This window comes from Lepisma saccharinum, chromosome 6 (genome assembly GCF_977018435.1).
Source record: "Lepisma saccharinum chromosome 6, izLepSacc3.1, whole genome shotgun sequence".
In the NCBI taxonomy this organism is placed as follows: Eukaryota; Metazoa; Arthropoda; class Insecta; order Zygentoma; family Lepismatidae; genus Lepisma; species Lepisma saccharinum.
In genome coordinates this window covers 70885329-70912617 of record NC_139234.1, presented here as the reverse complement: position 1 = coordinate 70912617, position 27289 = coordinate 70885329, and the positions used below count along the sequence as shown (strand labels likewise).

Genomic DNA, 27289 nt, shown 5'->3' with positions numbered 1-27289 from the left:
ATACTTGTTTATAAAGGATGTAAATATATACAAACACAGTAGATTCAGTTGTCTTATTTCAGAAACAGATACAAATTTTTCTTGTATGTACGCATTGCTTGCATTGTAGAATTATTTCTCACAAGAGAAATAAGTAAAGTAAACAAAAAAAGTAAAGTGCTCCCCTGCACTTTGCAGCATGCTATGAAGGCATATAGTGGGTGTGGAGTCAGGCCCCATACTTTCTTGATCACAGCTGCATGTGGGGGTGATGTGATCAGCACCATACCCCTGGCTGCCTTTACCCTTCAGATTAATAACAGATATCAATGCAACAAAACTAACTTCCACGAATATGAATAGACAAACCTCAGATGTTCACAATGTCTTTGTGGCAAGATTTAGTGTGCTTACGAAGATTCCAATTTTGAGAAAATTTCTTTTTACAAAACTTACATTCTAATTTATAAATCCCTAAATGAAGTTTCTTATGTTTTTCCAAATATTGTTTACGAGCAAACGTTTTTCCACAAATGTCACAAACGATTGATTTTTCACCACTGTGCAACTTCATGTGAAGTGCTAATGTATCTTTGCGAGTTACTTGTATACCACAGATCTTACATTCTAATTTAGAAATTCCTAAATGAACTTTCTTATGTTTTTCCAAATATTGTCTACGAGCAAACGTTTTTCCACAAATGTCACAAGTGATTGTTTTTTCTCCACTGTGCACCATCATGTGAAGTGCCAATGTACGCCTGCGTGTTACTTGTATACCACAGATCTTGCAAACATGCCTCTCTTTGTGTTGCCTTTCATGCTGTTGAAAGGAATCAAAGCTGTCTAACGTAGCACCACATGTCTTGCAATGAAACACTTCTTGGTGGCGTACCATGTGACTCTTCAAACTCAGCCTATTTTTGAATCCCTTGCCACATACACCACAGGCATAAGATAGGTCCATGTGAGTTTCAATGTGACGTTGTAAGGTATATTTGCCCACAAATACCTTACCACAGTGATCACATTTGTAAAGTTCTTCACGGATATGGACATTCTTATGTCTCTTCATGTGTTTTCGTAACAGTGTTTTTCCACACTCCTCGCACTCCATGTACTTGTCTCGCTCAGAGGGGCTTGCGTAATTTGAATGTGTATGTGCTATGTGGTACCTGAGATTGTTTCTTGTGATAAACTTTGCACCACATATTGTGCATGCAAACTGCTCCTTCCCGATATGTATTCTCACATGGTCTTTTACATGGGCAACCTCATTGAAACCTTTGCGGCAGAAGTTACAAATACACCTCCTGATGTTATGGAATGCCAAATGAGGTACTAATTGCTTTATTGTCGGCCTGATGAAGCATTTCCCGCATATTTTACACTTGTCGGTTCCTGTTTCAAGTATGGAAGATCGAACATCACTGCAAGAAGAATATTTATTTTCAGTACTGCCTATTCAATACTTAAATATCAGGTATTTGTGCACTTCTGCAATAACTTTTAAAACTTACTTGTGGGCACCACAACAGATCTAAGTACTAAAGTAAAATAAAACCTATTCTTCAACAACCCTTGAGGGCCAAGGACTACAAAGTGACAACCATTCTAATCCAACAGGGTGTCTACCAAAATATCAAATCCAAAATTCTTGACTTTTTCATGACTTTCACTTGACCTTTTTTCCCCCTTAACCAGTATTTATTATTCGATCCCTACTTAGGTAAAGTTGGAAATTAGCAATTACGAAAATAAATATTTATTTAATGAAAAACCCCTACCAAAAGGCCAGTTAAGATGAAAACTGAAGCTGCATTTAACAAGAGAGTTAGACTCTCTTTATCTATTAATGTATCCTGGACTGTATTTGGCAAGGCTCTGGTGTCTGGACTCACAGCTAGTATAATCTTATGTGGGGCTCATGTTGTCGTCCCTATAAATTTACGATTGTCCTTTCATCCATCTTATCACCATTCATCCTCATCTTCATTAGCCAAAAGGGGCATAAAAATCAAGTAAAATAAATTTCAAAAGAATTAAATTAATTACAAAAATTAGCATCATTAATAAAAAATAATAACCTGCATAATAATCACACACATTATTTAACAATTCACTAAAACTTACAAAAAAACATATATTTTTTATTAATGCTTTTTTTTATAGAGGCAGCCCCCCTCCCCCCCCCCCAGGTAAGCTAGGGTTAATGATGGCAGATGTTCAATTAGTAGTTTTTCAAGTGAGTCACAGATTAAAATTAACCGTAGACAAGCAGCCTTATTACAAGGGTTGTTCAAGGTTGACCGGGACTTTTATATCTGCAGAGGAAATAGGTAGCAGAAGAAACACCAAACTATGTCAGTTTTTCAAAGTATTCTCCATTCGCGCCGAGGCACCGTTGCCATCGTTCTGGCAGCTCCCAAATTCCTTTGGCGTAGAAAGAACTTGGTTGTTGTCGTAGCCACTGGAGGACATCGCTCCGCAGTGCTTCGTCTGTCATGAATTTCTTCCCTCCCAGATGGTCTTTAAGGGGTGCAAACAAATGATAACCACTGGGGGCTAAATCCGGACTGTAGGGGGGATGGGGCAGAACATCCCAGCGCATGTCGGCCAGAGTTGTTGTTGTCACATTGGCCGTGTGAGGGCGGGCATTGTCATGGAGAAGAATGACATTTCCAGACAACATCCCAGGTCTTTTCTTGCAAATGGACTTTCGTACAGCACCACTCAACAATGTGGAGTAATACTGGGCATTAATCGTGCTCCCTTTGTCTAGAAAATCCACATGGATAACGCCCTTCATGTCCCAGAAGACACTTGCCATGATCTTTCCAGCGGACGGCTGCGTTTTGGTTTTCTTGGGGGGCGGGGAACCTTTATGCCGTCACTCCATGCTGCGTCTTTTCGTCTCTGGGGTTGAAATGTGCAACCATGTTTCATCACACGTGATGATGGATTGCAACAATTCATCAACTTCTGCTCGAAACCGATTCAGAAGCTGTTCACAGACCGTCCTGTGTGTCCAATTCTGATCGAATGTCAGCTGGCGGGGAACCCACCTTGCACAGATTTTGCGGAAGCGTACGTGGTCGTGAATGATTGTCTCAACACTCCCGACACTGATATTCACCTCGGCAGCAATATCCCACACTGTTACTCGCCGGTTCTCAAGAATAATTTGCTCAACACGTGCGATATTCACTGGTGTGACTGCAGTCGGGCGAATGTGTCCATGTGCTTCATTTGTCACCAGCTCCCGTCCTTCGCGAAACTGCTCACACCATTCGTACACTCTTAGTCCGCGACATCGTTTGTTCACCATACTGTGCTTGCAATCGTCTGAAAATCTCAGCTGGTTTCACTTTCTCCTTCACGAGAAATTTGATTACACACCGCTGCTCCACAGCCACAGACACACTGCTTGCCGCCATGTTCGCTGCAACTGCTGCGCATGCGCGAAATACGTCATGCTGAGCGCTAGATACTCGCGAAGGAATACATTACGTCACCCGTACGTTTCATCATGATCCGGCTATTCATCGATTTTTTACGTACGAAAATCCCGGTCAACCTTGAATGACCCTTGTATAATGCTGATTCTTGCACATTTTGAATAATAATCACGGCATTTTTCAAAAAATAATATTCTCAAGTACTTGATTATTTGTTACTTATCTCATAATTTTGTAAAAGACAAAAGCCCTAACAACTATGAGGGATGATCGGAAAAAAAGAATACAAAGCCTGTAATTGATTGATTGAGTTGGTGTTTTAAGTCTTAATCGGGACTGGATCTACAGCTTAAAGTGGGATCCGAACCAGTATGCCTCCACCGGATATTGAACCCGTGACACCTTGATTACAAGGCAATGACGCTGCCACCTACATCAGGGAGGCCCTACAAAGCCTGTAAATTCCAGTATGTATTTAATAGACAAACGGACGCTCGTGAAAGGATACTTCATCAACTATTTCTCAACATAGTCTCCTCCCCGGGTTTAGGCATTTATCACAGTGCTTCACAAGATTCTTGATGCCTGTCTCATAGAACTCAGGGTCCTGTTATCCGAGTCAAACCCTTACTTCGTGCTTGACAACATCATCATCCGAGTGAAACTGAAGTCCTGTGAGATGCTTCTTTAAAGGAGCAAAGAGATGGTAATCACTCTGAGCAAGTATGCTGGATGGTGAAGCACCCACAAGCCACCAGGCCAGAACGTAAGAGTTGGGCTCCAACAGGACCCAGAGTTCTATGAGACAGGCATCATGAACCTTGTAAAGTGCTGGGATAAATGTCTGAACTGGGGAGGAAATAGTGTATGAAACCATTTCATGTGAGTCCATTTGTATTCGTCTATTAAATACCTACTGGAATTTACAGGCTTTGTATTCTTTTTTTCCGATCATCGCTCGTACTTAGGTATCTGATGTTAATTAATATTTGAAATGCACTTATTACAAGAAAGAAGAAACAAAATGTCTTTCTATCTTCGAAATTTGAACCAGGCAAATGTTCTTTTGTTCATTTGTCACAGGGAAGAAGTACAGAGACAGCTTGATAATTGGAATGAGGAAATCAGAAGAGCAGGAATGAAATTCAGTGCAGAAAATGGTGAAGTGCTAATAACAACAAGAAACAGAGCCAGAAATGAACCAAGAATAAAGATTGACACAGAAGAGTTGAGGGTAGTGGAGATGAGGAGGTAATATGTCAAAGCGTTGGAAGATTAACATGGAACATGGACGTACCTATGAAATGCAAGAAGGTAATGTATAACACATACTATGTGACAATAATTATGTATGGAGCAGACTTGAACAATGACAGAGAGAGACAAAAGGAAGATGCAGACAGTGGAGATGAAATTTTTAAGGAGTATATTGGGGAAGACTAGAAGGGATAGAATAAGGAATGGGGAGATCCAACACAGTGGGGGTGGTGAAGCTTCAGGACAGGATAGATCAGGCACAGATGAGATGGTTCGGATACATGAAGAGGATGGATGCAGAAAGACTACCAGTAAGAGCTTACCATGCACAAGGAGTGGGAATAAGGCCAAGGGAGGAGAGGGCAAGATTGGAACACCATGGAAAGAGAGGAGTGGAAGACCAGGAACAAATGGAGAGGCTTGACTTCTATGCCGACCCAGCCAGAGGCAGGAAACGGCAAACAATGATGATTATGATGATGGTCACAAAAATGAAATGCATGTTTCTTGTTATTCAAGTTACTGAACATGTGCTTCAGTTATAATGTTTTCATGAGTAGCACATGCACTTTGTTTTTTAGCCACAGCCGTAACTAAAACAAAAACATACACAAAACTACAATGAGATATTTTTTTCAATTTAATTTCATGGACGTTACACTAATTTCTACAACTTGAAAAGAAAAAATGATGCAACACTTACATTTCTGTCCAAAGTTTATCAGGAAACTCTGAGGAGTCATGTGTTTGTTCAGTGTCATTTGAAGAAACAGGAGAAATTGATTCTTTTGGCCTGAAACAAAGCAAACAAAATATGTTTAACTAGCTTAATTGCAGAAAAAGACTGAGGCACACAAAGCCTTTGAATTTTTAATCATTTTTTTTAAGTCCACAATTAGGATATATATTACCGTATAATGAATTTTAAATTGTCCTCATCAGATAAATGAAGCTATTGTTCTTATGTAATGCTCCGATTCTTTTCTCTCATGAAATAATTTTAAAAAAGGGTAATCACTGTGTGCTAGCTGAAATATGGACAATAAAAATATTAAATTATACTGGTTTTATTTACATAGAGTGTCTAATGCTTGGTCAACACTAAGAAGCTTTCCTTTTTAACATAGGAACCCCTACTTCAAAGATATGCCTAAGTTTGATATCCCCCCCCCTCGTAGCTATCCAACATTAGTTGGATACAGGGAAACAATCACATTTTCCAATCCGATATTATCCAGCAGTGAATGTTTTGAAATGCAGGCTCAAACAAGAAATGCTTGTGTTTGAAGTATTCTATACCACTGCTTGCCCAACAGAATTACAGAACAAGACTTGTTTTGCCTGATTTTCACTTATCCCATTCAAGTCACCAGTATCACATGCAAAACAGTATAGTAAACGAAGCCAGCTCTAGTTCAGTTTGTAGAGAAATGATTAACTGATTGATTTGCTTTATTTTATTTTACTTTTTGTGCCACTTTTGGCTAATTTGCGAAGATGGGGATGAGTGATAACATGATGAAATTGACGAATGGACACTTACAAACATCCATGCCTAGACCAGGATTCAAATCCGGGACTCCTGGCATCAGAGCACAATGTGCTAACCACTCTGCCATGGGGGCCGGCTTGTACAGCAATGGTTCATGCCTACATTTCTACCCTACCGTAGGTCTTGTGTTGCTATCATAACAGAAGAACATTTAGTATTCTCTATAAATGTGTGTGGGTGTGTGGTTATGTGTATATCACTTTAAAAAGTTTGAAGTTATTCTCAGTAAAAATTATATTGTAAAAATACCATAACACTGTACTGAAGTTTTCAATATGATCACGCTGTTAAAATAGCAGACATGTTATCACAAATCCATTTTTCTTACACAATATTGCTGCACAACCAATTAAAACTGTGCATTTTCATAATCATAATTTTTGTACCTGTTAGAGTAATGCAACTCTGAAAAATATCCTGGTGTTGGTGACTAAATTTGACTGCCCTCCCTCCATTTTTCTTATACTATTAGTTGATATCAATATGTAGGCATATCAGCTGATTTCTAACCTTACTGTGAATGATCAAAAACAATTCCAAATGTTTCTTCTTAAGAACATTATATTATACCAGGTGTCTTATCAAATGGAAAGTTTCTTCAACTGATGGGAAATATGTCTATATTTTTTATTACTACTACTACTCTGAGGGAGTCTCTAAATTTTAAGACTATAAAAAAGGGGGATTATCACTATTTTCTTATCCAACAATGAGCAAATTATTATTATTTGTATGTATCGGTGGTAATATTTGTTGATTCTAGATCAGCTTTTTAAACTTTAAAGCAGCTGTGGTCATCATTAACACTTAAATTATCATTAGACCTAAGGAAAGAGAGCCATAACCGTCATTTACTCTTATGTTTATTACTAGTTTTGGGTCATAAGAGTAGTTACCCTTACTTAATTTTTTTTTAGTACTAGTTTAGTTGTGACTGTTTTTTTTTTTCAATGTACAATTAAGGTTCAAGTTAACACATAACTGGAAGTGTGATGACAATTATCTCAACAACTACTTCGTCTTGCAGTTACAAATATAACTGGAAGTTGCAAAGCAACATGGCTGCCTCTTGCAGCTTTCGAAGTTCCACAATCGACAACTTCACTGTCAGATTAAACAGGATATGATTAATAAAAAAGTTAAATTGGTATGGAAAACTTGTTTTGTTTGGCAGAGCTTATCAATGTCCATGCAAACATGGAAATATGCACCACGGTTGCTAGAATTTGCTTATCGAGGTCATGTTGGAGAATTTGTGACGAGGATATCTGGTCTACCAGGCGAACTAATCCCTGAGCAGTAATTTGGTGCAGTGGTTAGCAGCACCAGCTGGCGGAGCACGTTGCATTTTATATAAGAGTTCGAGTCCTGGTCACAGATATTTTTTTTCTTTTGTTAATTATTTATTACGTGTGTTGCCTTCAATTTGTGCTTTATTATTAAATGATCTTCTCAGAAAAATATTACAGTATTGTACCTTCATATTTTTAGGACATACAAAGTATGCTTACAAAATTGTTTTTTTTTTTCATTCAACAAACATGCATAGAGATGGTACAAAGATTGTAGTCAAAATGCATGCACACTATCTACACATTAATAGTGTTTATGTCAACAGACAGGAATTATTAATGTTTCGACTTTCGAGTTCTTCACGCTTCTTCTAAAAGAAAGTATCTACTCTTGTGCCCTATTGACCTACATGGGATTGACCTTTTATTAGAAGAAATCCAAATCTGTAGTGCTTGCTTCTGTTAAATGTATTTCGTACTCATACAGAATGGTTACACAGCCATTGTTCCAATAGTTTCCTATGCAAAAATGTGCTTTTGAGTGCAGCATGCTTGAAGTTCTATATTTAAGACCCCAGGCTGTGTGCCGATCGATGCAGTTTGAAACTATACTAAGAGATGGCATGCAGATTGATTCCCTATATTTCCGTGCTTCAGGATTGCCAACATACTAATTTGAAGTCCAAAGTGAGGATTATTTAACTACTGGTTAATTTCACACTGAAAAACCTGGTGCTGGTTAAGAGTGGTGATAGTTAACAGAAAGATTAACTGGACATTGAAAAACCGGCCCTTAATAAATTAGTTAATTTTAGTACCAATGTAAAATAAAATTTTCAATAAATAGGTTCAAATACCTGATGCCTACTGATGATTCTGCAGAAAAGATGTAACTTTGATCGTCATTCTCTGTTTCATAGTCCTCGTAATTTTCTTGCTTCACATATATGCTAGCTACACAAAGATCCATTGGGATAATTGCAGTATTATATTCTTCTGCATTCAACACTGTGTCCTCACTGGCTTCTTGCTTCACATGCATACTTGCTTCACACAGATACTCTGGGATAATTGCGGTATTATTTTCTTCAGCATTTAACAGCATGTCCTCATTATTTTCTTGCTTTACATGGTGAATTATTGGGATATTTCCAATATTATCTTCTGCTGCATTTAACAGTGTGTCAACTTTATTACTGGCCACGTCCATCGATTGTTCTTCTTTAATGCTAAGCAAAGAATCACCATCGCTTGCACTCACATTGTCACAGCCTTCCTTTTTATTACTTCTAAAACTTTTACTTTCTGAATCTCCAATCTTTGAACCTTCCATTTCTTTCTGTTCTAGCCTTTTTACCTTTCCACCATGGAAGCCAACTGAGCTATGATATTAGCTTTAATTGTGTCGGTAACTTTCCTTGAAAGGCATGTATTTTCCGCAATCCCTTATTTTCATCTGACAAGGCCAAAGCATTGAACAAGTCTTGTGTATCCATTGCTCATTCTTAAGAACTGTAAGTAAAAACAAACACTGCATGAATTACATGACAATACATACAATAAAATAATGCAATTGATAATAGTATGAAGAGAGAAATTTGTGTAAGTTCTTTACCTCACAATTGAAATTAATCAATCTATGGATGAGTATTTAAATTTGTTTACAAACATTCAGTTTCAAAACTCATGCCATGTACATGGTGATGTATAATCAGTTAACCTAATTTATGTGTAAATAGTGATTATGCATAGAGTTACCAGACTTCCTCTTTTACTGACATGTCCTCTTTCTTGCTTCAACTTCAAGATTCATAACAAAATTTTACATTTGTAAATAACTGCTAATATTGTTTCCGTGTTCAAAGCCCCATCTAGTTTGCTGCATTTTTTGACACTCGGTGTAGTGCAGGTGTATTCCAGTGGTGCAAGGAAATGACATTCAACCAAGCAGACGGAAAGCGGTGTTCAAGTTTAGAAGATTCAACAAATGCCTGTCTGCTGCTTTAAACGTTCATTTGATTAGTTAGCACACACAATACATACACCGACCCAGAACATAGTGCAAATGGTGCAGACACCAAATACACTACTTGACTCCAAATCAACGAACTAGATGGCTTGGTGTTGAACTGTGTAAGCAACTAGACGCTTCAGTGCAAAGAGTCAAAAAGTGCAGCAAACTGGGGCTAATATCAAAGTAAGGAAAGACAACACTCTCAGTTGGAAGCACAAAGACAAGAAACTTTTCGTCCAAAAAAAATTGAATGTTTGAGTCTCTTCTGTTGCTGCAGCCGTGCTGCGTGAGGTTTGGGTTTCAAAGCATTTGCAACATCTACCACGGCTCGCGGTGAGATGCAAGTTTCTCACTGTTCTACAAATTTTCACTTTTTTCTTTTACAGAAAGAATAGTAGCTGTTTCTTACTGAAATTGACCTCCTGAGCACAAATATGCACATCATTTTCTAAGATTGGCTCTTAACTCGAAATTACAGCATAATTCAGGTTACCCATAAGCAATACATTCTCTCTTATTTTCAAGACAAGCATAATTCATGTTACATGACAATTAATCATAAGCAATGTGGGCATAACTTGATAATTATATTAAGAGCGCCCACAAAAAGAGCCAGGGATGGGGGACATTTGCCTCCCCCCCAATATATCTGGGAAAAATGAGTACAATTGAAATTTTGAAATTATAGCGTGAAAACATAGAAGACAGTTTAATGATCTATGAAATTTACTTAGTGCTGGTGATTCTTTATGATAATTATATTAACTGGGGAAAAGCATAACTCTATTTTTCCACAAATCCCCCCTGCACACACAAATTAAATCCTGCAGGCTGTCTTGAAATAAATGGTTACTGAATCCTCGACAAGAATGAGAAAGTACCCTATCTTTACTGAAATAGATCCCTTGAACAGTAAAAACCACTAACAGCAAGGCACTAAGAAAAAAAGTAATTAAGTAATACTATGAATGTTGAATTCCCACCCAGTCTTCTCATAAGACGCCAGAAGATTTTCCACAGGTTCTTCCTAGTTCTTTGCTTTCCTGTTCCCCAGAAAACTATGACACACTTGTTGAAATGTATTCCATGGACTTCACTCAGCATCACCAAAGAATTTCTTTCATATTTTCATAAGTTTCCTTAATGTCAACTACATGGACAACAGGAATTGAAGTTAGAACATTACCTTTGTGCAGCAAAACTGCTTTAAAATGGAACTTGGAGGAATCAATAAAAAGTCTCCAGTACTTGGTCTTTTGTGATATATTCATCAATGCAAAAAGCCTTTGTCATGGCACAGAGTCAGGTTCCCCTTTGTTTCGAAAAATGGAAAAAAATTCTTTGTCTGTAGGGAGTAGTACTTTTACATCATCCACCAGGAAATTCAATTGTTGCAAAGGTAAGGTCAAAAATTCGGCATTATTTTTTGGGAAGTTCTAATTAGGTTATTTAATTCAGCCTGTGTTAACTTGTAGTTTACAAGATTCTTGTTGGGAAAGCTGATGGTAAGAGACCTGTAGGAAGGCCAAGATGAAGATGGAGGGGTAACGTTGAGATGGACCTAAAGGAAATTAGTAAGGATGGAAAATATTGGATTGATCTTGCCCAGGATAGGGAGGAAGGTTTGTGTTGCTGCAGCCATGAACCTTCGGGTTTAAGAAAGCTAGAGAGTTAGTTATCTTGTGGGGTTCGCTAGCAGCCAAAGGTGGTGAAATACTTTCCTGAATACATGACATGTTGGAATGGAGTGCTTTTGTTGGGATGCTATGTTGCCAAACCAGGGTTGGCATTTTGCCTGTTTTTTTTTTCTCTAAAAAAACCAACCTGGGCAGGTTTTTCGGGTCTTTACCAGATAAAACCTGTTTTTTTTTCAGGTTATGTTTAAAAATATATATATTTTAAAAATTAAATAAATTTTCCACTGGTAGTAATGTATCACTAACATTCAATTTGTATTGCTTTGTACCCTGTCCCATCTATATCTGGAGCAGGTAAACGAAAACAAGTCTTTGCACAAGTAGTGACGTGAAACGGCTCCACCAGTGAACATGTGAGAGGAAACTGGATTGCATGAAAAAGGGGGGGGGGGTAAGCAACTACAGTTACCAGCCTTCGTAGTAGTGTGTACTGCTTTGCTCTGCCCACTCAATCTCTTCTTCTCTAACATTATGCGCAGTCTTGCCCTAAAGATAGAATCAAAAACTATTTAACATGTTTGTTAACATATTCAGTTGAAAATATTTCTCCAACAGTTTGATTCTACTCATCCAGGAGGGTGTAATAGTTAATGCTGTTGCTTTGTGATCAGTTTTCAAGGTTGCATTCCTTGAGAAGACACATGCTTTGGTGTATCCAAACAATCAGACTATCGGGAGGGGAGTACAAACTATGTTATAACCAGTGCTATTTTTTCTGGCAGTCAACAATGCTACTCTATACTGGCACCTTATTATCGTTTGTGAACTTCAACACAATTTTGAGTTGTTGTTATGATGAACACATTAACATAACAAACAGTCACATAGCATAACACGAGTCCCTGGGCGAGATTAGAAAGCGAGGCCCCAATGCGTTCTTTCAATTTGAAATCTCAATGTGAATCGATACAAAATCTTGTACCTAATTATGCAGGTAACAATAACATGTGCAAAAACTGAAAGTATAATTACTTATCAACAGATTTGTGTAAAATTCATCTTGTATTGGCAATTTGTACATGTCCATGGTGTTTTCATGTAGATATGAACCAACATTGCTGAAAAAAATGAACTCTTCTTTCAAAACAGTGTTGTAAGTTGATTTTAGTGTACTTTACATTGTCTACATAGAGTATAAGCCAATGTAATCTTTATGCAGATTATACATAAACATTGCATGTAGAAGTAGACTTACTGTGTGATTAAAAATTACTGATACTCGAGCTTGGATTCCAATTAAAAATTAACCAGAAGATATACACTAAAAATAATGACATCAAAATTTAGCTTATTCTATTCTGCATTAATTTATGCTAACCAATTTCTATTTCGAGAGTGACTTCTATTTTATATCGTCGTGAGAACATAAAAAGTCCCGTTTTTTAGTTTTGCAAAGGACCACTTTCTTTGAAATTCTATAAATAAAAATTGGGGGGTCCAATCATGATGCAAGTTTAGTATGGTACAGGCAGAATGGTTTTTAACAATTCTTAATTTTCAGATTTTTAAAACTTGTCAAAAAACAGTTCTTATCAATTTTGTGAAACAACATTTTCTTAGTATTGGGTAGTCCTACAAATATGAAGTTGGTCTTGTTTTGAACCTCTCTACATCTGTTTTCAAAAAACCATTATCATTGTGAATTCACAGTCTGACACCGATTTTATACAACTTTATATTCAACGGAGTAAAGATGTACGTGGAATGTGGTAACACCGCACACATTGGCACTCGGTGACAACCTGCAGTTTCCATGGTTCAACAGACATCGCTGTGTGTGTGTGAGAGAGAGACAGAAAGAGAGAGCGAGTTAGTGTGTGTGTACACACGTACCTAGACCTCTGCTCTAAATTATCCAGAATAATATTCTTACTTAACCCTTCGTTGGTCACGCACAAAAAGTTACGACGATGGTTGCGCATGGTCTCAGAGACTGGGTTTTTGAAATATGCCAAATTAATGGTCTAAAACAGGGGTTTCCAACTGGCGGCCCGCGGGCCGCATGCGGCCCGCGATGTCTTTTTTTGCGGCCCGCGAAGCCAGTTTGAAAAATACATTAATTTTATGTATTTTTATTAAAATACGTTCTATTTTTACTGAAGAAACAGTTTCAGAGTATGGACTTCCTTAAACAACTGGCGTTTATAACAGATATCACAGGTCATCTGAACGAACTGAACTTGAAACTGCAGGAAAGAAACCAGCTGGTGTCAGATTTAATGGGAAACATAGATGGGTTTCGTAATAAACTGAAGATTTTCAACGTTGCTTTGGAGAGGAATAAACTGGTCCATTTTCCAAGCTGTCGGTGGCTAGCAGATGATGAAGAAACACTGGACATTTTTTAATTCATATATAATATAATTAAAGATTTTGAAGAACTTAAAGCAGCATCCAGCTATTTAGCAATTCTCTTGGCGTTAACATCGAAGAACAAGAAGCTTCTCTCCAACTTGAATTGTGTGATTTGCAAGGCGATGTGTTCCTTCAAACTAGCCAAGAAAAGGGGCCAGAGTTTTTACTTTCAAACGAATGCTTTCCAAACCTTCGTAGTTTTGGACAAAGAATGACATGGATGTTCGGCAGCACATACACTTGTGAAAGGGTTTTTTCTTCAATGAAGTTCATCAATAACAGCTACAGAAGTCGATTGGTAGATTCTTCACTGCTTCACCTTCTGAGACTTTCAAATACAGAAATTCAAGTGGACATTCCAACTTTAATAAAAGAAGCAGACCGGCCTCAATTTTCACATTGAACACTTACTATGAAGGATTCTTATTTGTATGGTGTGTTTTTCATTTCTTTCAATTCATCCATAAGTATTGGGTTTTTGTGAAATAAATTGTAATTATACAATTTTGATTTGTGATTCCATTGTTTTTAATGCCTCATTTTAGAACTTTAGGTCATGCGAAAGTAAGTACTACATTCTCAGTTCAGTACTTACAATTTTTGTAATTTTTAATCCCCTGCCCCCCACCCCCACCCCCCCCAAAAAAAATGCGGCCCGCCAATCAACTGCTGGATATAATTTTGGCCCTCGGACCTTTTGAAGTTGGAAACCACTGGTCTAAAACATCAAATCCTCAATTATTAAGATTAGATCTTTTCTTTCAACAATAAAGATTCTAAAACTATAAAAATTGAAATTCTATAAAATTATAAAAAGGTACTCCTCGTTAATCGGGCATGGAATGGCATATCGGATTTTCAGTGAAAACTAGTTACGCCTATAGCCGCGCATGAACTCAGACAGCAAGGGGCTTCAACGAACTCTCCCTAGTGGCTCGAATATCTTACTAACACTCAAAACAAAATTGTGATTAAAAGAGGAAGACCGTACGCGACCAACGCAGGGTTAACCCTAGAAAACTACCATACATAAAATTTACGTGTAGTGTGCCCTTAAGGCACCTTCATACATTTCACGAAAGTCGAATCTGAGGAAGAAGGAAAAAAAAGGAGGGTCATGTGGGTTGGTTTTTGTGTGGCTTACTCTGTAACGTATCTCTGACGTAACAGAGTACGTCACGAGATTGGCAGTCTTCACAGTTTCCTTGGGTCTCAGCTTCTACTGCCTCGTAGAGCTCCGACACAGTAAATAGTTCCTAACGAACCTACACAAGTTATGTTAAAGGAACAGCGAAATGATTTTAAAAAAGTATAAAAGATTACCTACACATGGAAACAGATCTTCATATGAGATCGTTGAAGGTAGGCATTCGCTGTTTACTGTTCACGGCTGACGGGAGAGCAGTTGGGGTGGGGTAGGGTGGGTACCTGAGGGGAAACTTACACAATCGCTTGCAAGGGTGGAAGGACAAAAATTTGTTTGTTGTGAAGCAGTTGACCATCTGGCGCGCAGGCGAGCGAAGAAAGCAAACATGAATTATCGTTCTTTTAACACGTAACAAATTTTTCATGGATAGTAAAACCGTAATTTGATGACAAAAGATTCTCGAACATTTATCAAATGTTTTAATCTTCCATAAAGAGCTAACTAACTAACTAACTAACTCCCTAGCCTTCTTAAACCCGAAGGTTCATGGCTGCAGCAACACAGGCCTTCCATCTGTCCCTATTTTGAGCAAGTTCTACATACTCTTTTCCATCCCTACCGATTTCCTTTAGGTCCATCTCAACCTTGTCCCTCCATCTTCATCTTGGTCTTCCTACAGGTCTCTTACCATCAGGTTTCCCAACAAGAATCCTGTAAACTCCTCTTTCCTCTCCCATTCGTGCCACATGGCCTGCCCACCTAAGTCTTCTTGATTTAATCATTCTAATAATATCTGGACATGAATACAAATTATGTAGTTCTAAATTATGTAACCTTCTCCATTCACCTGTCTCCTCATCCCTTTTAGGTCCAAAGATTTTCCTAAGGATCTTATTTTCAAATACTCTCAATTTATGTTCCTCTTTCAATGTAAGGGACCAAGTTTCACATCCATATAATACTACAGGCAAAATTACTGTTTTGTATATTTTAACTTTTAGTTTCTTAGATATTAAACGAGAAGACAAAAGTTTATAAAGAGAGAAGTAACATGCATTTGCTGAATTACGGCTACTTTTTATTTCCTCTTTAATATAATTTTCATTTGTTAATATTACTCCTAAGTATTTGAATTTGGAAACTGGTTCAAACGAATTGTTATCAATAATTAGATTTTGATTATTCCCTAAAACTTGGTTTCGGCCTGTAAGCATATATTTAGTTTTCTCTTTGTTAACTTCCAAACCTATCTCTTTAGCAGTTTTGAAATTTTTTTTAGCATTATTCTTAATTGTATTCACATCATCCCCCAGTAAGTCTACATCATCTGCATATGCTAACAACTGAGTCACACCATTTAATTTTAGTCCTTCTTTAGTTTCTTTTGCCTTCCTAACAGCATATTCTAAGGCAAAATTAAAGAGCAATGGAGATAATGCATCTCCTTGTTTTAACCCATCATGAATTGTAAATTTGTCAGACATATTAATACCCACACAAATTTTACTTCCTGTTTCACTGGTGCACATTTTTATCATACTAACAAGCTACTTAGGTATTCCAAACTCTACTAATATATTATATAATTTATCTCTTTTGACCGAATCATATGCTTTTTTGAAATCAATGAATAGCTGATGGACATTTTGATTATATTCCCACTTTTTTTCAAGTGTCTGTCTGATATGAAAAATTTGATCTGTAGTTGATCTGTTACGTTTAAATCCACATTGATAATCACCTATAATTTCATTAGCATATGGGGTTAGTCTTGTTAAAAGAATGTTAGATAATATTTTATATGTTTTTGAGAGTAAAGAAATTCCATGGTAATTATTGCAGTTCATTTTATCACCTTTTTTAAACACAGGAACAATTATGGATTCTTTCCACTGTTGAGGGATTTCTTCTTTATTCCATATTAAACAAATTAATTTATGAATTTCCACCATATCTAATTAACTCAGCTGGTATTAAATCAATGCCAGGTGCTTTGTTATTCTTTAGCCTTTTAATAGCATATTTAACTTCAGTCAAGTTAGGTTCTGGAACTAAAGGTTCTGCTGTGTGTACTTCATTTACTTCCAATATATCTCCTACATGGACATTTAAAAGGTCATTAAAGTAGTTCTTCCATCTATTTAGAATATCCCTTGGGTCAGCTAGAAAATCACCGTCTTTATCTTTTATCAAGTTTACTTTAGGTTGCCACCCCTTTCTAAACTCATTTACACCTTTATATAAATCTCTGATATTTTAATTTTTGCTGTTTGTTTCAATTTCGTTAATTTTGCTTTTCAAGTAATCTCTTTTTTTACTTCTAAACGTGCGGTTAACTTCTCGCTTTATTCTATTATAATTGTTTAGATTTGTATCATCAGAGTTATTTAACCACCTAAGTCTAGCCTGATCTCTTATTTCTATTAGATTATGACATTCATTATCAAACCATGGCTTACTTTTTCTCGGTTTATGGTATCCTATACTTTCTTTAGCCGCTGATTCTATTGCATTACGTATGTGCTCCCAATTCTTATTTACGTCTGTCTCATTTATATTTTCATCATCATTTAAATCCTGCAAAACATCAAATCTATTTGACAGTTTAATTTGGTAATCTTTCTTAATTCTTTCATCAGTAAACTTTCCTGTATGAAATTTTAGAATTTTTAGATTTTGTTGCTTATGATTTATCACTGAGAGTCTTTCTCTTAATTTAGCAATTACTAAATGATGGTCACTGGCACAGTTAGCACCTCTATGTGTACGAACGTCAATTATACTAGTATGCCTTCTCCTATCAATGAGAATATGATCTATCTGATTATGAGTTTTACCATCTGGAGAAGACCAGGTATATTTATGGATATCTTTATGTTTAAAAGTGGTACTTTTCACAATTAAATTCTTTGAGGTTGCAAAAGTAATCAATCTTATACCATTATCATTACTTAATTCATGAAGACTTTCTTTACCAATCGTGGGTTTAAATGTCTCTTCTTTGCCAATCTGTGCATTACAGTCACCTAACAGAATTTTCATACCATACTGAGAAAATTTATCAAAGACCTGTTCTAACTCTGTATAAAAATCATCTTTAGTATTATCATCTTTATCTTCCATTGGTGCATGTATGTTTATTAAAATAATTTTACACCACCTACCCTGTAAAACTGCATATGATATCCTATCATTAAAAAATTCTACTGTTTTAAGAGCCGAGATAATTCTATTATTTATGAAAAAGCTTGTTCCAAAATTATGATTTTCAGTACCACCATAGAAAAAAGTATAATTTTTAGTTTTACAATTCCCTTCTCCTGGCCACCTAACTTCCTGGACAGCAACTACATCTAATTTATACTTAACTATCTCATTAACTGTACACTGAAATGCCCCAGGCCGGTAAAGGCTCAGAACATTCCAGGTGCCTAATTTAATATCCTTATTCCTAATGTAGATCTTATCCTTAGTCCAGGGACCTCCCAAAGTAGTCCCCACCCGGAGATCCGAACGGGGGACTATTTTACCTCCAGAATATTTTATCTTGGGAACATCCATGGCCTTATATTGCTGTTTCTTGACATTTTTTTTTACAGTGCAGAGTTGTCAGCTCTATGCCTAACCCCCAATATGAATGGAGGAACTACTACATAAGACAAACACAAACATATTAGACAGCACATTTACTACACAAGACGAACACAAGCACATTAGACAGCACAACTACTACACAAGACACACACACAAACACATTACAACTATAACACAATATAAACACAAACACACCACAACTACTACACAATATAAACATAAACAAACAACACACCACAACTACTACACAAGACAAACACAAACAAATTAGACCACAACTACTACGCAAGACAAAACAAACATACTATATAGCACAACTACTACACAAACATACTAGACAGCACAACTACAACACAAGACACATACATACACACCACCGATACTACACAAGACAAACAGAAACACATTAGACAGCATAACTACTACATATAATGCAGTTAACCCTTACGGGACAGAGCTTCGGATGTATGGAAAACGTCTGTGGACAGAGCCTTTTCAAGCAGGCACTTTTCAACTTTGCAGCAAAGTACAAAAAAAATCGTAGCTCGAGAACTAATTGTGATAAAAAGATGAAATCAGTTTTGTTTTCTTTCCTAAAGACAGGACTTTTAGCGGAGGTAAAATTTATACATTGTGCCTCACAATAATGAGTGTTGAAGGAAGATGAAAATTAAAATTTTAAAAATTGGCACATGCACGCTCCTGGGCCCCACAATACATCAAAGTGAATGAAAAATGTAGTATGTAGCAGTGGTACATTCCTACAACCATGTAAAAGTTTCATTGAAAACAGACATACTTCTTGGCTAAAAAAATAACAATGTGTAGGAGAGACAATGTTGACAGTTTATAGAACAATTTGCAGATTTTTGCTTCTAGCATCAGCCCCATGGATGCTGGATGATCAAATTTGGAGGGAAGCATAACAAAAGACCATACTTTGAGGATATGCAATGCATGTGCCCCAAATTGGAAAAGAAAAAAAATATATGGCATTTGGAAATTTTGCATATTTTCTTAAAATTTCAATTTTGGGCCTTTGACCATGCATCCTCCCGGACCCTTAATTGTCGCACGTTGCTTTTTACTCTTTATTACTCTATGTGATGAAAAGTATCTTATTTCATAAAGAGCAATGAAAGGAAAACCGATAACTGTTCCTATTTTGTACCTACAGTTCCTAAATAGAAATTACGATTTTTGTAACTATAATTGGCTTACACAGAATTTTGTCGCGAGGTGTTCCAAGTTTGTTTAGATTTTAGTATTTATAGTAATAATAACAATACATTGTTTTTTGATTGATTTGCTTTATTTTACTTCGCCTTTTGTGCCACTTTTGGCTAATTTGCGAAGATGGTGATGAGTGATGATATGATGAATGAACACTCACATACAACCATGCCCAGGCCAGGATTCGAACCCGGGACCCCTGGCATCGTAGCGCGATGTGCTAACCACTGTGCCACAGGGGCCGGCAATACATTGTTTTTATTATAACATTTATTAACAATAGTAATCTAATAATATGAACTGTTTATATTTTAACTGGATGTGACACTAGTTAGTTTAAAACAGAGCATGAATTAAACATTTCTTCAGTTTGCCCAGTCAGTGATCACAACAGGTTCATTGAATGGACAGTGTTCCATAAGATATCATTCTGATCATGTACAATTAACTACACGTATGCTAAAATTGTAGTTTTACAACTTTGCTTTTACAACGAACAACGCTCACACTGGAAGAGCAAAGTTGTGCGTTACTGAATTAGTAGTCTTTCTGTATTATTTTCTGCAGATAAAGTTTATTTCGTGGTGAAGAGTAATGAATGGGATGATGAGAACAGACATTGCCATCTATACCTCAGGGAACAGAGTAGACTGTTTTTTCTCAAGGTACATTTAATTTACTTGCGTAAGTAACAGTTTCTTATGTAGATATACCGGGTGGGCCAGACTCAATTAGGCAGCTTTTGATTAGATGTTGGGGTGTAAGGGGTACCTTCCATGAAGGGGTCCAAAAGTCAACCTCACTTCTGCATAGTACACTCTGGACTGTAAACTAACGAGGCTCTGGCGACTGGCACTATGGCCAGTATAATTTTGTGTGTGTTGTCCTGTGTGCTGAGTGCCCGTTTAGAGCCTCAGCTTTTAACAGAAGTCAGAAGATTTTTAGTCATGCAACGTTAGAGTTGTCATTTGTAATAATAAGGGGCTGGCCCCTGTATAATGTGACGGGTGCAAAATAGCCTAAGTGCTGACGCACCCAAAATTTTAAATTCAAATTTAAAATTCAAATTAGATGTTAATTTTATTTTTTCTTTATTTTATTTTTATTGACAAATGTTAACAATTCCAATGGCTACAAAATTGTTACAAAAATGGAATCACACACACATAAGTCATTGATTTTTAAGATAGTGGTCGACCTGGGCACCATCTAAGTCAACAAAGGCTTGTAGATGCAAAGCAACATTTTCACACACCTTACTCCTGAACAATCACCTCATGCATATGTTGCTCACTGTCAATGGGATTAGCGTACAACTTGTGTTTGAGGTAACCCCAAAGGAAAAAGTATGGTGGGTTGATGTCGGGTGATCGGGCTGGCCACTCCACAGGCCCTCGACGGCCAATCCAGTGATCAACCTCGTTCACAGCATACCGTATGATGCAGCCATCATCGACAACAAAATGTACTTTCCAATTTTTCCTTGTGCTGTTGGATTTATTGGTTACTAATGTTCCAATTGAGTCTGGTCCACACTGTATACTATTCCAATTTTTGCTTATTTGAAGTACAAATAACAAGAAATGAAAAAAATTCTGACAAACAGGTAAAAAATTACTGGGCTACAAAAATTTATACACGGACACAAACAATGAGCTTCTTAAAAATTCATGAACAGCAGTGTACGTAGATACACTATGTAATACAATAAGAACAAATACATGACAACGAAACTCTCCCAATAAATGAAAAGCGCCCTGTGTTTCTGTACATTACGTTACATAAGATAATAATACTTTGCAAACAATTTATATGACAAAATCAGTCTCAAAGGTAAACATATTCTCTGCTGCTATACAAAACGCCTCCTGTGCACTGAAATACATAAATAAGATCAAATTCATGAAGAATGTAGCCTCTAAATACTTACAAAAGTGAAATCTGTAGCTGTACGTTATGTGTAGGCCTCCCAGAAATAACTACTTCCAACTATGCCACAAACAGTGCATACGTTACATACAAAGGTTACCTCGTTTAGAAAGATTCTCCTTCTTGATCAGTTTGCCGGTGATTTTTTTCTTCCCATCTGACGTCTTCGCCTTTCTTCTGTTTTGGGCTTGGATTATTCTTGTGGGATTTCGGATCTGCATTGAGCATGTGTGCCGTGGATAGACAAGTTCTGGTAGTAGACACTCAACATAGAATTGTTGTAGCTTCATTTCCATATTCTTCTTCCAGAATTGATCATCTCTCTGGATGTATTCTATTTTAACACCTTTCTGTGTCCACAGACACAAGATACAGTACCTTCTCCATGTAATAATTACTATTACCCTACACTTGGTAATAGTAATTATGTGTGGTGTTCACGATATTGGCGTTAAGCTCTTCATCAAATTTCCAGAAAGCTACTTTCTTCGTCTTGATGGCATGCGCAGGTGTTGACAGAAAAGGGACACTTAATTTCGATAATTGCACAACGAAATAAATGTTAGATACAGTGAAGTTTCTGATTAATATTGTATACATATTGTTATGAGTTGTAGTATGCATAAACCTTCTTTGTAATATCATTCAAATCCCAATATAATCCTTGCCTTCCAATAAGTTCACTAATGCTAAACGAGTATTGTTATTATTTTATTACTTGGTAATCTTTTCGTTTGGGGGAGGGGGTCCAGATGCCCTAAATAAATCCTTTGTCTTTCAAAGCCGTATGATGTCGATCCTCATCATTGCCTTCCAATATATTCAGAGTTAAAATAGTAGTACTTGATAAGTATTTCGGGTGCTATACTTCAAAGCCGTATTACATTTATAGCTATAATCCTTCCCTCCAATATGCGTTCAGAGGAAATTATCCATCGAATATGCAAAAATTGCTAAAGGAGTATATTTACGTTATTTAATTTTAGTACTTCATAACCCTTTTGGGGGGGTCCGGACCCCCAGCAAACTTGTTCTACTTATTATAGCGTAATATTTGCCAAGGAGACAGGTTTAATTGAATTACTCACAATAACGTTACTGGTTTACGTACGTACAATGTAAACATCTACTGGAAAGCGATAAACACTTCCTTATTTGATGATGTAGTAAACAGATAGGTTTTATTTATATTTCATTCTTAACCCTTCCACAATACGTGAACGTCTGTGTAGTTATTTTGCCAGCGATTTTGTAGCGCTTGAAACTTCATTGTTGTTTCTGCAGCAGACGATTTTGTCGGAGCCCACATCCTACGCCAAACACACTTGCTGCCATCACCCATATTTTGCAATTGAACACGTCCAGTTGACGCATGCACACTTCCCTGTCTCTTGCGATCGTGTTTTGTCTTCACAAGCTATTTTGTTGTATCCCTCCGCGTTCTACTGTGGGTGGGGTTTAGAACGCTTCTAACTATCTGCACAAGATGTCGCTACAGTGCAGGGACACTTTTACGTATTGCAAGGGTTTAGTTTTCCTCGAACAGTATCAAAATAGGAAAACTGACTTCTAGAGTGATGATGTTAATGTCAAGTACAATGAACATTGCATGACCCCAACAAAACAGTTTTCCATAAGCTTGTGTGGTTAACGAGATAATTGCATGTGAAAATTACGGTTTTTCCCATTTTTATGCCCAATTTACTTATTAAGCAGTGTCTTTTTTTAAATTTCTGCTTTGTAGGAATTACGCAGCCATATTTTCTGAAGGATAGAAAACAAACCCCGAGGTCCTATCTTTGCTCGTAACTGAAAAATCTGTTCAAAACTGAACGTCTGCACTGCGCATTTTCGTCAATGTATGAAGGAGCCTTAATTCCCTTCCCTACCTTTCACCTCTCACCTACACACACCTCCACCTAGCAGTGCCTCAAGCAGTCTGTCAGACATAAGGCAGCACTGTGGTAAGGAGGGTGTGATCGTCTTAATTTGGTTTGTTATGTTGTGCACTGTACGTAAATTTTACGTAGCTGTAGTAAAAGAAGATAAATCTTTTACATTTGTAAATTCGATTTGGATAGTTAGATTTTGAAAACAGAAGTTCATAACGATGCACTATTTTCTTGTAAGACTTTAAAATTACATTTGTTCTTTATTTACAGCATTATGAATATTATTATTGTTTGAATTTTTCGCCTTCATTCTTAATCTACGTACAGGCTTCTCAATCAAGACATTCTCTTAAAATATTCTGTTCAATAAAACCATGTTTATACATTTTAAAATGAAGAATAAAACTCCAATATAAGGAAAATAAACAAAATAATGTTTACAAAGAATCGTCATTTTGTTTTCATGATGTAGAGGTTGTTTTGAAAATAGATTCCTTCATGTACGTAAAACTTACGTAGCACTCGTTACACTGTAATATTGGAACACGGCAGTGTTCTAAGGTTAAAAAGCTTTTAAAAATTTCAGTATCCACCAAACGTCTGAAATTCCTATATTTTGCATTGCTAAGGATTTCGTTTTTTTCATGAGAATAATTTCAATTTTCCACATATCGAGTAATTATTGTTCATTCGTTTTTTGGTTCCGTTATACAGAATATGGCAGGCAAATCTTGACTAGCGTTGTCTATAACCAGTGGGTGTGCAGTGTTTCCAACTTTATTCACCCAAAAATACCTATTTTGTGTTACTGATTTTGTATTTTTTTCCGGGTTCGAAAACCCCACGAACCATGCACGTAGCCCCAAAAATCATGCACGGATAGCCCCACAAACCAGTCATAAATAACCCCACGAACCATGCATGGCAAGGTTAGGTTAGGTTCGGGTTAGGTTAGGCAAACATAGTTAAAATTGTCATGTTCAGTAAAACTTTCAAAGCCGGAAAACGTCTGTAACTAGTTTATTCTGTAATTGTTGAAATTCGTACTACCTATTCTGCATTGTGAAAGATCGTTTAACAAGGGATTTCACTTTTTTTAAACAAAATTAGTATCTATTGTCGACATATAGAGTAATTATTGTTCGTTCTTTTATCGCTTCCTGAACACTCAAAATTGCAGGCAAATCTTGTCTAGCGTTGTCGATATGCTGTGTTTCAACCTTCTTAACAGAAAAATTCCCACATAGCCCCAAAAACCATTAGGGATCATATGACCATCCACGAATAGCCCCAAAAACCATTCTGGATTGTATAACCATCCACAAATAGCCCCAAAAACCATACAAATAGCTCCAAAAACCATTCACAATATCCCCACGCACCATCATGGTTAAGGTTAGGTTAGGTTGCTTTAGGTTGGGCAATATGGTGAAAATCTGTGTGTTTGGAAACACTTACTGGGGATTACGTCATTAGATGCTCATAACATCCGGTTCAAGTACATGGATGGAAATGCAAGCAACAGCTTTCGTGCATCGGACGGACATTATTATAGAAAAATACATGAATTAGCGGCCAAATACATTGAAAAATGCGAGAAAACACTTCTACGAGCTTCCAAAACTCCACAGAAACTCAATTCCTTAAGTACTTTCTCCTGTAAATTTGAAGAAATAAGTTTCCCGGCTTTGACATTTTTACCAAATTGAAGAAAACGTTTTGCAGATATCAAAATTTTACCAAAAGCTCAATCAGGATCTACTGGTCATACCACAGTCTGCTGACCAACGGAAATTTCTTATGAGCTAGAAATGTATTTATCTGGCCAAAAAAAGGAACAAGAACAATGATCAGAGTTACTGACGAGACTGTTTTGGGTTTCATAAATATATTGGGTAAATATGCAATATAGCCTGAACGGATTTCTTCAAATTTACAGGAGAAACTACTTACTGAAATCAGTTTCTGCAGCATTGTCGAAGTTCTTCGAGGTATTTTCTTTCGCGGAAACTGAAAACTTCACCATAGATGCTGCAGAACAAGAAATAATGGTACTACTTTACTATACCAGAGACACCTGTCAATGATTTATTTTGCACTTTTTTACATTGCTAACGTACTATTCTGCATTGTGGAACATTTATTTAGGTGAAATAGTGAATTTCTAACGAAAATAATGTCTATTTCTTACATTAATGAGTACTTACTGTTCTTCCTTATTTCCACACAATATGGTGATAGATTACCCGTTCATCGCACGTTGTGCCAGTGGGCTCGGGTACCCTTTTCTACACCCTCGATTTTTCGCACATTTCAAATATTCTGGTTACGAAAATTAGTTCTTCATAAGAAACGATGTTTCTAAATAGCGCGAAAAGTAATTTTTTTAGATCTACGTGCTAGGAAACTTACGTTTTTCAATATTTAGATTCCTTATGTAACGTCGAAACGGTTTTGCAGGGATTTGATCATGGCACATCTTGGATTCATGTCACAGGCGCACGTCTGAACATTTTCTTTTTCTTCTTATGAATGACTTGTGCAATGGGATAATTTGCGATTTCAATATATTATTTATATAATTTATTGGCGGATTGGATATTTGAGACATTGCAATTGTTTTGTGCGACTTTAGACATTGGAATTGATTTGTGTGACATTGAATTAAGACAAAAGGACTAAATATGAGATTGACACACGTTCAACGGATGAAGGACATAGAGGAATTTGTTCGACGAGACATACGGGACATTGTACTTGACTTACAGGGAGATGGTCTGCTGCCCCACGAACCATTGGCGCGTGGATAGGTTAGTTCAGTTAGGTTGAGATCGATAGTTAAAATTTGGTGTCGTTTTAGTATCACGATCTAGAAATTGGAAATAATTGCGAACCATTTCAAACGACAAAATTTCAACTTTAAACAGCTGTACAGTCATAAATACTTCTTTCCGCGCTCCATTTTTTTTTTATTCACAAATAGGATCAAATAATGTTCATAATGAAAAAAAAAAATTTCAAAATTCGAGGGTGTAGAATAGGGTACCCGACCCTGGCAGTGTTTCAGTGTTTTGTCGATTTGGAGTGTGCATGCAGTGTTGCAACCTTGTTCACCGAAAAATACTTAAATTAAAAAAAAAAAAATTAAAACCACGAAATTTTTTCACGAAAAAAGTTCAATTTTTGACAAAGAGTAATTTTAAACCATTGACGTTAGCCCCAAAAACCATCCACGGGTAACCCCACGAACCATCACGGGGACGAGGTATGCCTACTAGGTTAGGTTAGGTTCCATTAGCACTCCTTTAATTCAATTTAGCATATATGGAGAACGACACGCCATCTAATAGCAAAAAGACTGCGTGGGTTGAAACACTGACTACGGCGTTTACGTCATCAAACACATGAAACATTTTGCTCTCATGCAGAAAGCAAATGGCGGCGGCAGCAGTATAGCGCGTCGGAAAGAGATTTTCGTAGAAAACCACATGCATTCGCATTAAAATGGATCAAAACTACATTACCGAACATGAACAACGCTACAGAAAATGATTTGCGTAAGTACTTTCTCCTGTAAATTTGAAGAAATCCGTCTCTGGTATAGTAAAGTGTTACCCTTTTCTTTCAAGTGAAAGCCATTACCACTAGTTAGAATTCGAAAAAGTATGCTGAAGCTTCCTGAAAGCAACTAGTACTATTAGTACTTGTCAGTACTTCAAAAAGTCTTATTTTTCGGCGAAAATAAGATGTGAAACGTACCTTACACAACCTTACAAATATATATCACTTTCCGACCACAGACTACTACTGTATTTACTGGGTCTAACTTACCGCTTCTTCTTCTTCTTCGTGACCCTTATCGCCGGGTATATGGCAGTTTTGGTCAAAGG

The 27289-nt window shown here is 36.8% G+C and overlaps 1 protein-coding gene across 1 annotated transcript; it reads right to left on the bottom strand.

Moving 5' to 3' along the window:
* LOC145989449 (uncharacterized) lies at positions 1 to 27204 on the bottom strand. Its single transcript, XM_083124793.1, has 4 exons — positions 27159 to 27204; positions 8396 to 9050; positions 5398 to 5487; positions 1 to 1409 (listed from the first exon to the last, which is right to left on the bottom strand). The coding sequence occupies exons 2-4, from the start codon at positions 8869 to 8871 to the stop codon at positions 350 to 352; spliced, it is 1626 nt and encodes a 541-aa protein (XP_082980919.1). The 5' UTR covers positions 8872 to 9050; positions 27159 to 27204; the 3' UTR covers positions 1 to 349.
* Positions 27205 to 27289: the final 85 nt, after the last annotated feature.

Coding starts and splice junctions, on each gene's coding strand:
- LOC145989449 (XM_083124793.1), bottom strand. CDS start 8,871: ATGGAAGGTTCAAAGATTGGAGATTCAGAAAGTAAAAGTTTTAGAAGT. Junction 5,488..8,395: donor GAATCATCAGTAGGCATCAG/GTATTTGAACCT, acceptor GCTTTGTTTCAG/GCCAAAAGAATCAATTTCTC. Junction 1,410..5,397: donor GATAAACTTTGGACAGAAAT/GTAAGTGTTGCA, acceptor TTCTTCTTGCAG/TGATGTTCGATCTTCCATAC.